General features: G+C 33.2%; 2 protein-coding genes across 5 annotated transcripts in view; one reads left to right on the plus strand and one right to left on the minus strand.

The window, feature by feature from the left end:
* The window catches only part of Prp16 (ATP-dependent RNA helicase l(1)G0007), a 71,380-nt gene that overhangs the window by 51,271 nt on the left and 6,344 nt on the right, over positions 1-13,765 (minus strand). The window contains exons 10-11 of the mRNA XM_085187859.1: positions 13,480-13,632; positions 12,953-13,146 (exon numbers count right to left, since the gene is read on the minus strand). Coding sequence (XP_085043985.1) covers positions 12,953-13,146; positions 13,480-13,632 — 347 coding nt within the window. The remainder of the gene's footprint in view (positions 1-12,952; positions 13,147-13,479; positions 13,633-13,765) is intronic.
* l(1)G0469 (lethal (1) G0469 NlpC/P60 domain-containing protein) lies at positions 6,267-11,760 on the plus strand. Of its 4 annotated transcripts, XM_085187864.1 has the most exons (5): positions 6,269-6,781; positions 7,116-7,291; positions 7,835-7,942; positions 8,446-8,537; positions 10,486-11,760. In XM_085187864.1, exons 1-4 carry the CDS (start codon positions 6,442-6,444, stop codon positions 8,488-8,490), a joined length of 669 nt encoding a protein of 222 aa, XP_085043990.1. In that variant the 5' UTR covers positions 6,269-6,441; the 3' UTR covers positions 8,491-8,537; positions 10,486-11,760. The 4 variants fall into 4 exon arrangements, 2 of the variants coding, with proteins under 2 accessions (XP_085043990.1, XP_085043989.1); XR_014878119.1 differs by lacking the exon at positions 8,446-8,537 and having other exon boundaries at positions 6,267-6,781; positions 7,771-7,942; XR_014878120.1 differs by lacking the exon at positions 10,486-11,760 and having other exon boundaries at positions 6,267-6,781; positions 7,771-7,942; positions 8,446-8,536.

Consider the following 13,765-nt stretch of genomic DNA (forward strand, 5'->3'; position numbering starts at 1 on the left):
AGAACCTATGACAAATACTTAACATCTAAGTTTATTATCAATGAATACCAAGAATAATAAGAATAGATAACTTTATTGAAAACATCGGGTAAGTAATAGGTACTTATTTCATTATAAATTTATTATTATTACTTCTTTTCCTATTTTATTTTTATATTTATTTAATTTTATGGTTTCTTTGTAAAACCTATTAAGTACTCGTATATTGTCGTTAATGGTTTATATATTAGAGGATATCTATATACAGGCGAAGCTATCATGATACAACTATATAACTGTAGACGTGACGTATGTGGGTTCGATTCCTATTCGGGGGAATGAAATAGTTTATATTTTCCTCTCATCGCTCTGGTAACAATGCAAAGCGCTCCGCCAGTGCGGTTCTACCATTTTCCGTCAATTTTGGTCACTTAAATTAGTTTTATGTAGAAACATATACCTACATAAAATTAGGAACTTGCGCTTCCATTTTACATACCATGTTGATAAATGTACAATTTCGCATTATACTTTACAATACAATAGAATAAAAGTAAGTAGTCTACCAACTGAATAAATACTTTGATATGAAAATATCTACATATTTTCAAAATTATTTATTTAACCCTTCCTTATGTTGTAAGTGAATTTACATATAAGTACATATATTTCTTGATACCGTACAAAAACATAGCTACGTTTGTAGATTTTGTTAAATTGACCCCAATTTTAACAATAAAAAAAAAACAATTAAACGATATTTAAAATTGAGGCTATCGTGGCAGAGCGGCATAACTGAAGGTAAACGCGATAGTGTATTTGGTTCCCACTAGGGGAAATTAGTGATTCCCTTTCCTAGCTAAGGTAACAAGATAAAAAGCTCCTTTGTGTTTCACCACTTAACACGTAATAATTAAATAGAGTCGGAACGGAGTGTTTTAACACTAGGTTTCCTCTGCTTACCTTGCTTTATACGGGATACTGTGTGAAACTAATCATTCGTAAATAAAAAAATATTAAACTACATATGTATACATACACACACATACGACAGTTAACACAACGCATGCACTTTATCATCAACAAAATTGTGTATAGAAGGCCATGCTGGAGGTCGACTTATTTCCGTAGAAATCGGAAAGGAATAGCTGTAATATTTCACTGTATTATTAGTATTGAATTAAAAAAAAAACAATTCAAATCATTGTCAATGTTATATCTTATGGCGTAAATAAAAAAACCGGTCAAGTTCGAGTCGGACACTCCCACCGAGGGTTCCGTTTTTTTTCGTCAGCTTCACGCTGTATCCTGCACACAGCCACCTGCTGTGTGCAAGATACAGCGTGAAGCAGAAGCAGCAGAAGAGCCCTGTGATTGCCCATGCACGGTAGTGTTAAAACACTCTGTTCCCCACTTTCTGCCGAATTTAACGCCGCGCTTTGCCTCGACACCAGAACGAAGAAATGGAAATATAAACGTAAATAAATATTTCACTTCCTCGAGTGGGGATCGAACCCAAAACTGTCGCGTTACAGTCACACCATTGTGTCACTGCGCCTTTGGCCTTTTTTTCGTAAATAAATATATTGGGATATGCATTCAATACGTATCTAATACTTAAGAGACTTCAGAATGTTGGTCAAGGCAATTGTTAGGACTTACATATAAAATATCCAACTTAAGATATGCGTTTATTTATACTTATGCTATTACATATGCACCGTAATTAGATGATATAGGTGTATTCTTAATTGAATTTTTAATATAAATCTATATTATTTATACTTGAGGTATGTAGAGACCCGTAGCGTTTGGCGCTCCGTTCTCTCTACTATCCCGCTAGGGATAAAGCGTGAAGTTAAGTTATTATTTATCCCTATTGATAATTTGAATAGGTTTATTTGGTTGAACGCGTTAATCATAGGAACTATTTGATAGTAATTAACATTTATTTTCTGTGTTTGATAGACAATTTAAGGTTTCGAGGAAAGCTAAGCTAGCTTATTATATAATTTACATGAAGTTAATCGTGTCGGTGTAATCCACTATATCTACGACATAATCAGCAAACATTAAAATATGGCAAACACAAAGAGGCATTAGTACCGCCTATAAAAATGCAATGCCTCAAAAGTTCAGCGAAAGGTAGAAAAATGTCTTAATGTCTTAAGAGTGTCTTCACTAGGTTCCCAGGATTCTCCTACCCGACCTGTAGTGCAGGACATAGCATGAAGATTGAATCTTAGAAAGCTGAAGAATATCACTGGAAATAGTGTTCATATCCATACTTACCTGCAAGTCAATTAAAGGCGATGCGTGAATATAACCCATTATATTATATACATTTTCATTCATATATTGTATCCTGCATTAAATAGACTATTACAACAGACACAAACAAGCACCTAGTGTTAAAACACTCTGCCCCATTTGCCGCCTAGTTACCAGGACGAGTAAATTTAATAATTCATTCCCTCCAATGGAAATCGAATCCTCAACCTTTGTGTTTACAATCAGACGCTGTGAAAATATGTACACAAATACTACATATATATTCACTGGCATTTCCAACGAATCCGTTCATGCTTAAGCGACTGCTAAATGAATGCATGACCTTAGCCTTATATGGTATTACATCTATTATGGGATACGAATGCTGTTTTTATTTAAGCTTCTATAATGTAATAAATTATTATTCTTTTAAACTTCACGTTATATTCCGCATGTAGCAGGGTAGGCAGAGGGAACTTATTGTTAAGACACTCCTATTTCCACTTTCCGACCCATCTTTATGAAAGTCGAGACATTGTGTGTTGAGTGGCGTAACTCAAGGATGTGCTTTGTCTTCTTAAAAAGGAAGTAAATTTAATTCATCTCTTCGGGATGGGAATCGAATCCCGCATCGTTGCGTTTACAGTCAGATGCTGTGCCGCTGCACCAAGGCGACCTCAGTGAATTATGATACATATTAATTTATATTTACAGCTTCCAACAAGGGCGGCGTTGAGTTATGCTACTCAATATGCAATACCTAAAGAATCCGGCAGAAAGTGGGGAAAACGGAAAGGAAGTAAATATAAATAAGCTTAAAAAATAACGGAGTATCCTTGACATTACAGCATCCCAGTTGCCTCAACCTACCCTGCTATGTGCGGATACAGCGTGAAGCTTTAAAAAATGCCACAATTAGTTAGACTGATGTAATTTAATGACCAGAAAGCAGAGAACGGAGACATTACTAGACATATTTGCTAGATCTTTGTTTAGCATCCCACAATAGAAATAAAAATAACTCAGAGAGAATAATAAAAACAAAGCATTTTATATATAAATTGAACATGCAATAATAATTATGGTATATACGTATAACTCTATGTGCCGTATCGGTGCGTACGCTATCGCCTATTTATAGTAGGTACTGTAGGTACATACGAGTATATACTTGTTTATCAGAAAACAATTTATGCTGAGAACCTTACGAGTCTCTTTTATAGTTTGTTCTTGAGATTAAGTCTTATAGTATGCAATTACTGGTTTAAAAATAACTATAACTATACATAATAAAAAAAAATATGGTTTTAAGCATAAATAACGTATTGTAATTTTTTAAAAGCAATTTTTAAGTTTAAGTACGATTTATTTTTATGTATGGAAATTATATTTTTTATCATAAAAATATGTTCAATCGACGTTACTTTTTATTTCTGGTAATTATAGCTTCAAATTGTACACGAGAGAAAAATCTATAATAGTAGGTACTTGGTATAAAATATATAAACTTCTTTTATTTGCAGAAAGTGGCAAAGTTTATTTGCGCGAGTGATTTTTTGTATATATTTTTGTTTTTGGGAAAAGTATATTTATAAATTATTATTTTTAAAAGTTTTCAGATTAAATATTCCCACTTTCCGCCGAATTCTGAAGACATTACGTGTTGAGTGGCGGATCTCAACGCCGCGCTTTGCCTCGTTACCAGAGCAAGGAAATGAAAATATTAAATATTTCATTTCGTCTCGTAGGAGGAAAGTTGAAAGGAAATACTCGTAGGTATAGCTTTTGAAGCTTGATTTATACCAAAAAAATACAGGTAGAAAGTTCGAGTTTATTAAATACAGCCTATACAGTAATAGAGTATAGCCGATAATGAGTCGGGAAATTCTTTAAGCCTACTTTAATACGTGTCATATACTGTCGTATACGTACATGTTGAGATAGTTATATAATATCAAACTTATTCCAATTAAAGTACTTTTCATCTTATTTATAAATAAGATAGTAAGATATCAAAGCTAGAAAGATACATTATATAATTTTCACACATATGAGACCATCGACCGCCATTTATAGTGTGTGATCTTAGCATAAGATTTTTATAGTGATTGAACCCATTATCGTCGTGTTTATAGTAATATATAAAGAATAAGTATTTTACGTTTAAACCTAATTAGCAGGCATTCCTAGAACAATGTTACACTGATATAATAATAATTATTACTATATTATAAAAATTATATTAATCTTTGTTCAATTAGAAACTTAAATAGCAATTAAATTCCAAACCCACATTGATTATTGGAACTATTAACTCATTATAGACGCGTCATTGATAAAAAATATGTAAAACCAATAAATAACTATATACAACTTCCTCAAGTTTGTTATGAAATCGAATTTTATAATATACTCGTATGCATAATTATTTAATCGGTTGTCTTTAATGTTATCTAGAGACTTATATATGATTATTTATGACTTATTTTTTTTTTATTATTTGTATCCTTGTCAAGTGACGTAAAAGTCTACAAAACAATTTTCTTATCAGTTTTAATTGACGCGTTGCATTATTTTTAAAAAAGGTTTTTTTATATACATTGTTATGTACAGAATACAATGTGACATGTATATAGTTGACATGTTAATCTATGAGGATCAATGAAGGAAGAAGTTGAGACGTAGACGACCACAACCAATCGCGTCTACAGTCCCACTTTGCGCACCTGCGCCACGACTGGCCCCGGTATGCAATGGTTGTGGGTTCAATTCCCATTTCGTGTTACTATTGGCAAATCGTTACTTATTACATATATCACATCCGTTCAACATCTCAACAAAACAGAAATGTACAGAGCGGAGAGATTGTACACTAAAATCACTATCGCAACGCGGAAAATTAAATTAAAACGTAAATCTCAAATAGAAAGAGTAAAAAGGTTAATTGAGTTTTAAATGCATTACATGCAGTCTCGTAATAAAGTCATTGTACTGAGAATCATTGATTTCGACTGTAGTGACGTCACATGATAGGGATGTCTAGGCGCTTAGTTCATGGAGAGGTCACATTTTCGATAGTATGTATATTGCATATATATTAATTAATTCAAATTACAGTTTTTACTCGTCCGTACGTACGGCACACATATACGAGTACCTGGCGCCGGCGGTAGGAGGGGAGTGACAAGTGAGGTCACTCGGTGCTTTGTTGCAAACAGTTTGTTTACTTATCGATACTTTTAAATATATTTTATTATTATATTTATATTATTCTTAACAAAAAAATATATTAATATATTGTGACTCATGCAACATAAATTCATATAAATATATAAATATTTGTTGCCGTCATTATGGGAGAAATTTGTAATTTTAAATATAAAATATAGAATATGTCTAAAATGTATGAAAATAATAAACGGAGTGACTTTACCCTACGCATGTTTAATAAACACTGCGTTATACAGAAGGCCCGTGGAATAAAACTATATAATAAAAAGAAAAATATAACAGCACATTAAATCCAATGCCCAAGATATAATGTATTGTATCAGATATCAAAGCAAATCACGTGCGAATCAGGGTCATATATAATCCTACTAAAGGCTTATTATGGTCTTTACAAAGGCACTAAGATTATTGAATGATCTGGGACTTTGAGATGAAATTGATTTAACTAAAATGTAATGATATTGTTAATTATTCGCATTAAAATTATGATTTTCAATTTGATAAAAAAAAAATTATTCTAGGATTATTATTATGGTATAAGCGTTTTAAGAGTACATTAAATGTATTGTCAATCTTTATTAAATAGACAGCTTGATAACATATCAACACAACATATACATACATAATGTATAATAGAATTATCAATATTTTTGCTATCAGATAAATTGTTATCGACAAGCGTTTATCGTGCACGGTCCTCTCTACCTGCGGCGCAGCGTAGAGGCGGGGGTCCCGTCGGCCCGCGCCCCGCCGGCCCCCGCCCGCCGCGCATATAACAGCGTGCAGCACGCGCGCCGCGTCTTACAATCGAGAGCCGCCGTGTAGCTCTGCGTCCCGTCACCCGCGAAGCCACGCGGTCTACATTGTGAAAGTGCAGTTTCTCGGTAGTGAGAGTTAGCCGAGCGCCCATAACGCTAATATATAAGTGGTGTGCATTTCTTGTTAACATAACAGAGTTCAATGGAAGCCAGGTTCGTGACCTGCCGGAGCTTTCAGCAGATCAAGCCGCCCGAGAAGAGTTTAGCGCCGCCACCGCCGACGGTCAAAGGGCTGCTGTCTCGTTTCGGAAGCCAGGCTCAAGCTTTATTCGCGCCGAAGAAGCCAAGATTCGGGTCGTCAGTTGCTATTCACAAATTACGCGAATCGAAGTGGTTCAAACATGAAGAGCAGAACATCTTGTGCGCTGTCCTCGAGTCCGGATTCGTACTGGAGGTCCGAGCTGAGGACCCTCTGCCGCCGGACTCGACAGTGTCCCCTGACTACCATATGTACGCCATTGCCATGTGGAAGAAGGGTAAAGGTAAGTTTAACTTGTCGTCAAAACCTTGAAAATAGTATTGAGAAACAGAGATAACGGCGGAGGCGTGATGTAGGACTAAATAACACAACGTTACGTAGCGGTCGCGCGCCGCAATCATGATCTCACAATGGGGTTTGTAAATAGCTCATGCACGCTGCAACGTCCGCGCCTCCTAATGACGTCGCGCATTAACGTGGAAAACATGAATTACACCACTGCAGCCAGCGCTTTCAAAACAAGTTCATTGCTTTAAAATGAAATTATTTATTGATCGACCTCAAATAGTATATAAATTTACATGCAATACGTAAAAATATTTAATGATGACTTACAGAAAAAACAAAGAACCCGGAACAGATAGAGGTGTACACGGTACAACAAAAGGGTGTGCGCAAACGTATTATCAAGACTACCTTGGGTGCTTTCTGGAAGAAGGACTCTGTCATACGTATCAACAACGTAGACGACAAGCAAGAGACGCCCAACAGTGAGAAAGACATCAGGGCAAAGGTAATTACACAGAACGAACACAAGTTTCCAATTCGAGCTAATCCTTTGTAATCTAATAAATTCTTTGCCTTATCTAAAGCTAGGAAGTAAATCAGGCTAGTATTAATAATTTACGATAAATTAGCTATTTTGTAAATAGACATCGATTTATCACCGTCACACGTTCCAATAGTGAGTTGCATAACGCGGCCTTCCAATAATGTTTTGACATGCAACATGAATTATGATTTTGTGAAAGATTGCCAATAAAATCCTAACCTACTTACATACGTCTAGGTTTCTGGATGATAATCATCCATTTCAGAAAATTTTAAATGCAGTTAGAAATGAAAATAAACTAAAAATATTATGTTTAAAGTACAGAAGTTCAGAAGACTATATGTCTACTCCTATCCAACTTTACTTTGCCTCGACCTTAAAAGGTTTTGCTCCGTATTTCCACTAGGATAGACGTCAGAATTGGAAACCTCTTATTTCAGATAGCCTCATCGGGGCTTTTTGAAAACGGTGGAACAGCTACTAAGGAGCTTCTACTGATTGCAGCTCGACATGGCTACTAAGTCAAGATTTGAAAGGAATTGGCATAACACTCTGCATTTCGTCCACTGGTGCCGATACGGAGAGACTCCCCAAGAGGCTCGCATGAGACAGGTAAATTGTTAATATGATTAATATAAAAAAAATATAGAACCTACGTTTCTATGATCGATGTTAAATATTTTTCCCTTTTCGCTTTTTTTTATATTGGTTCTAGAGTTGCTTTGTGCATGTGTAAACGATAAAGCATTGTCTTTACGTTATGTGATATTTTCTTTTTTTAATTTTCGCATCATGTAAAATTTTCATAAATAAGTACTTAAATTTGTTATGACTTCTATATTATAAAATTATTGACACTGTTACGCATGTCCATAATTTTATAATTAGAAGCACGTTTATCGTAATGACAGATTTGTGGGCTGCCTCATTCCTTCATAAATCATCCATATAAGAATTGCTTATTTCCGAAGCTTAATTGTTTGTATAAGTTTTGAATGTTAATTTCCGCCATGCTTTCATTTGAATCCGCGAGCATATCGAAGGCGACAAAGCCACGGGACACCAATTGGGAGAGTAAAACAAAAGAAACGCACAAAGTAGCAATTTTGTTACAGATCAGCTTAACGACGTCGAAAACACCCATGATTATCATATTTTGATGGTAATCGTTGAGGCGCTTTGGACCGGCTGACAACTTGCAATATCGGTGAGGTTTTTATATTACGGATATGTACCGGATTCATTGTGCCTTGTGTAACTTGTGTGATATATGCTCTAATACTATTCTTTATTCTAATTCTACGCTTCTTAGTCTTAATTCGTTACTACATTAGTAGTCGGTTCTAGAGGAATGTCAAACTTGCTAATAAACATAAAGCAACGATGTAGCAAGTAGACCCAGAACACAGATTTATTTAAATACTTGATATAATATTTCAGATAACTTGTTCGACTGGTTCTTACATAGTGCACTCTCTTAATAAATACCTACTAAGGATATAATCGAAATGAGATACGTTCTAAAGAATAAACACGAACCAATTAACTCTATTTAATGCAAAATTATTCAAAAGTAAAAATGTACATAATAATGATAACATGCAACGTTATCGTCGGTCAATAACATCAAAAACTTGTAATAATTATTAACAATTACCGTTTTCTAGTAAATTCCTTGAAATTAAAAGACTAAAAATGGAAATTATATAATTAAAAAATTCAAATTAATTCATTTTGCGTAAATAATTGAGCATTCGACTACATGTTACGGTGGGGAAAATGTAAATACAAGAATGCGGCGAACCTTATTACATCTACATTTTATTCTATTTAGTTAACCGATGGAAGAACAAATACTATTAGAAATAACTTATACGTTTGTTAAATTAAATACTCCAGAAAATAAACTTGTAAATACATGATGCAAATTTATATTGTTATGTAATATTTTGACAAAAGTTTAATTTGTAATTATTTCATAATACTGTAAAAAATAAGTAATTTGTATAATGAGGGCGTAAAGGAGTTAGCTGCAAATATAAATATTTTATTCGTTATACATTTTATAGGCGGGTAGGTAATATAGTGAAAATTTGTCACATAAAAACGACAACAAAAAGTATGTGAGCAATTAATTATAATCAATTAAAATACGAAAGCATCATTTTCTTTGTACAAGAACCACATTACGTATTAACTCTAAACGAAAGGGACACATGTTTAAACAATGATATCATCCTACATTATACTCTTTGTAGCGAGCAAGCTATTGATTGTTCAGATGCGGTCAGACGGCAAATAAACTGTTATAAATTTAATTAAGAGTTAAATTACTGAATAAGTTAATAATAAAATATAATCGACTGTCATTATATACTATAGTTTCTTCGTTAGCAACAAAAAAATTTAATCTACATATTGTTATTCCTTAATTAATGTGATTATTATAGATAATTGTTTACTTTTAGTGTCAAATTTTATCTGCATTCTTTTTTAACTGTCACTCGTGACATTGACAGTTATTAATTTAGGTTAATTGCCCCCGAGATCAGGTTGGGGTCAATGTGTATCAATTTTATCAATAAACAGCCTAGGGTTTTAAATAGATATGGACGTTTTGAAAATAATCTGATGAACGTGACTACAATTTACAATATTTAAATTTATATTCATATAAATGAGTTTATTTGAATATAATTTTAAATACTGTAAATATTAAAAAAAAATGTATGTGTAGAGACATAAAGAGGGAAGTATTTAGACTTCCATATTTTAATTTAATGTTGGTTATATATTTTTCGTCGCGACAGATAATTTTAAATATTATAAATATTGCAGATAACTTAATGACTGGCTCAAATTTTATCGCAGACTATAAATGTTAAGATGACCTTTGATAATAAAAAAATATCAGCAAATTTCCCAACTCTTTATTAGTATTGATAATTAATTAAATTAATGGAATTATTAGATTATTCATAGTATTCAAATAAAATAATTTATCAATCATCATGACGTAAATTTCAGTTATCACACGTGCGAGCAAAAAAACGAAATACCAAAAACTTGATTTTGAACCTATAAAGTTAGAATTAGAAAAAAACAATGACAAACTAGATTACAGATATTTAATAATAATTTATTTCTTGTTACAGATAAGCGAATCGCTAAAATGGGGCAATATTGGCATGAATATGGGCGTGATGTTGGTCAGCCAAAACAACGGGCGAGCTAAGGCGAAGTCCGTCTGAGTGCCAGCCGCCGGCGGCGCCGGCCACTGTCTTTGCTTCTCGCGACCCGGTAACATCGACTACGTTTAAACACAATTTCAAATTTTTAAACGTGTTATTCCTACTAAGGAAAAAGGTTAATTCAGTTTATTGAAAATTATAGTCAGTAACTTAAGTGTCCTTTATAATGATAGAATTTTTATTACTTTTAATATTTTTTACTGTGATGAACATAGTCTCACGTCTATCACAGAAAATGACAGATTTGATCAATTTAAAATTAGAATCATTCCATTTAAAAAGTATAATTTAAAAAGTTCTTTAATTTCTTTTAAATGTCTATATCAGTTTAAGTGAGCACAATTATACATATAATTTGACAGATAACGTTAAATGTTTCTGATGGTTGGTGTCCCGGGTTTATACGGAATCTCTCGCATTATAATAGAGTTCCGAAAGATTGAATGGTTAACTATTTATTATATTTGTCGGAATCTCCTTTCTAGGATATGATCCGAAAAATTCAGAACACGTTAGAAAGCCGTTTTATTGAATAATAATGTTATAATAATCAAAATTAAATAAATAATTCTAAATAATGTGAGGGATTGGATTGGTTAGCTTTAATGTTGTTTAGAAATCAATACGTTCGCGGTAATTAACATTCCTGTTATAAAAAGACGCGCCCCGCGGCTTCTAATATAAATAAATATATGATATAATCGTATTACTATTCGTCATATTTTTTACAACTAAGACGGTAATTAGAATTTTTTGTTCACTATTAATAATAAGAATTTCGATTTTAATAAGACTGTTCTGATTTTTGAAATCATAATTTGAACTGCGAAAAACTGTGAAATGGTCTAAAAATCTGGTAATTTCCTTCAAATCGTATATTCCATGTAACTGTAGTAAAATAACAAAATTATCTCTATACTTAGCTGGCACTAAATGTACTTAAAATAATATAAATTTTAAATTCATATAAGCTAAAGCATTTTAATCAGGATTCTATGTGATAGCCACTTAGTTTTTCGTAGTTTGTACTTTGATGAGTATTGTTAAGTATTCATAATTTTAACGACCTAATGAAATGTTTGTGACATATTGTGTTAGAATGTTTGAGAGTTACGTACAAGTTAATGTTCTATTTATATGAAGCATTTTTTTATAAATAAAGTGTATGTATAAATGAAATCCACGTCTTTTCCTTTAATCCTTGCTTAAGTGCTTATAAAACATAAGGTCAAAAGAAATGAAGGTGTATTTGGAGGATGGATTAAATAATATTAACTTTGTACTTCTTTACTGATTTTTCCTGTTAATTAAAAGTCTTAGCATTAACAGCAGTATCTGATATAAAAAAGTATAATTGTACTTGTAAAAACTGGAGATATAATTGATGTTTCCACAATACAAATAGTGTTTCAATGTTAGTTTTGCGTCTCAGTGAGACCGTCGTGGAGTAGCCCCCTGATAATGTCTTAAAAATCTTAACAATAGCCTCTGCCTATCTTGCTAAACGTTAACATGAAGTTAAAAAACTTAACTATCTTTTCTTTTTGAAATTTCGAGGTTTTAAAAAAAATAAATAAAAATTATAAAACAAGTTAATTTTATTTGTTCTTAACAAAACCTACTTATGATACAGCATAGGCGGCTCACATTATACTGCACCACTAAATAGTCTAAGCAGCCTATAGTAAAGAGGTCTATAGGAGAGATTTAAGAAATTTTATTTCTTAAATCTTATACCGCATATAAATAGACATTATACATTTTATATTGAGGCCAGTAGTGGCACAGAGGTTAAACAAGGCAAAGGCAAGAAATTAAACATTTAAAGTTTTCATGCTTTCACAAAATGGTTAAGTACACACCGTTCACACCGCTCTTAACTACGTTTTAATTGCCTACTTTAACTACTATATTACTTACTTATATGTACATGAATGAAGTAAAATATTTTATCTTAAAAATTTATTAGTGCCTGAATTTATAGTCATATTATTAAATGATGGTCAATTTCAATAAATTAATATATTGATTAATTAATACTTACATTAAAAGTGAAGTAAACTTATAAACCAAAATCACAATCACCTGATGATTTCAGAAAAATAAAAAAAAATTAAAGTCGCTCCTCAATTTAAGTACACACGCATGGCACCGTCCAAAGTAACAGAAAAAGTGGAAAGTGTGACGATTTTTTTATAATACCGCTATAAGATTTCTGCCCCACGTCGAAAAAGAAGTTTCACTTCGAAAATATTGCAGTTAGAAGATCCAGTACTGACGTTCCCGATTTGTATTACTTAGACCCTAGTAAAAGATACGAAGCGCTTATCCATGGATAAAGACTAAAAAATACCAAAAAAAAATCACTTACCTCTCTCAGTAAACCAAACAACATGTCCGTCGATAGCGATCTTTCGTGGGCTTCATCCATTATGATAGCACAATACTGTTCTAAATCTGGTTCCCGAAGACCTTCACGAAGGAGGATACCATCTGTCATATATTTAATGACTGTGGAAGGGGATGTGCAGTCTTCGAAACGTATTGCGTATCCTACTTCTTCTCCTGAAAGAAATAATAGAGGTTAAATTTGGTTATGAAAAAATAAATATTAGGAAATGTTGTCTAGACCCTTAGACTTTAGGACAAATTTATGAAACCTTGTGTTAAGATACTCCAGTCCCCATTTTCCGCCGAGTTCAGGGGGCATTGCGTGTTGAGTAGCGGAGCTCAACGCCGCGCTTTAATTTAAATAAATATTTCATTTCCTCGAATGGGGATCGAACCCACAACCAGTCGCATTTATAGGCACACTTTGTGCCGCTGTGCCACAACTAGCCTCAATATTAAATAATAGTTAAAATTTAAAACAAAACACGAATCATTACACGAACGCACCCAGTTTAACCTTCATCTCGTCCGACACGCGTTTCGCGACGGACATGGCGGCGACGCGGCGCGGCTGAGTGCACCCGATCATTCCTAAACGGCTGAAACCTTCCTCGTGCAGGTATTGCGTTAGTTGCGTGGTTTTGCCGCTGCCTGTTTCACCTGGCAGCCAAATATAATGTCAAGTTATTTGCTGTTATGGATAACACTGATTCTAGTTAGAGGAAGTTCTAGTCGCTCTCGCCCAACGGTTCCATACCAATTTATTGATTGCAGGTTTACTATAGAAAGTGAC

This window comes from Heliconius melpomene, chromosome 7 (genome assembly GCF_056956725.1).
Source record: "Heliconius melpomene rosina isolate 202511_hmr_F chromosome 7, ASM5695672v1, whole genome shotgun sequence".
Classification (NCBI taxonomy): domain Eukaryota; kingdom Metazoa; phylum Arthropoda; class Insecta; order Lepidoptera; family Nymphalidae; genus Heliconius; species Heliconius melpomene.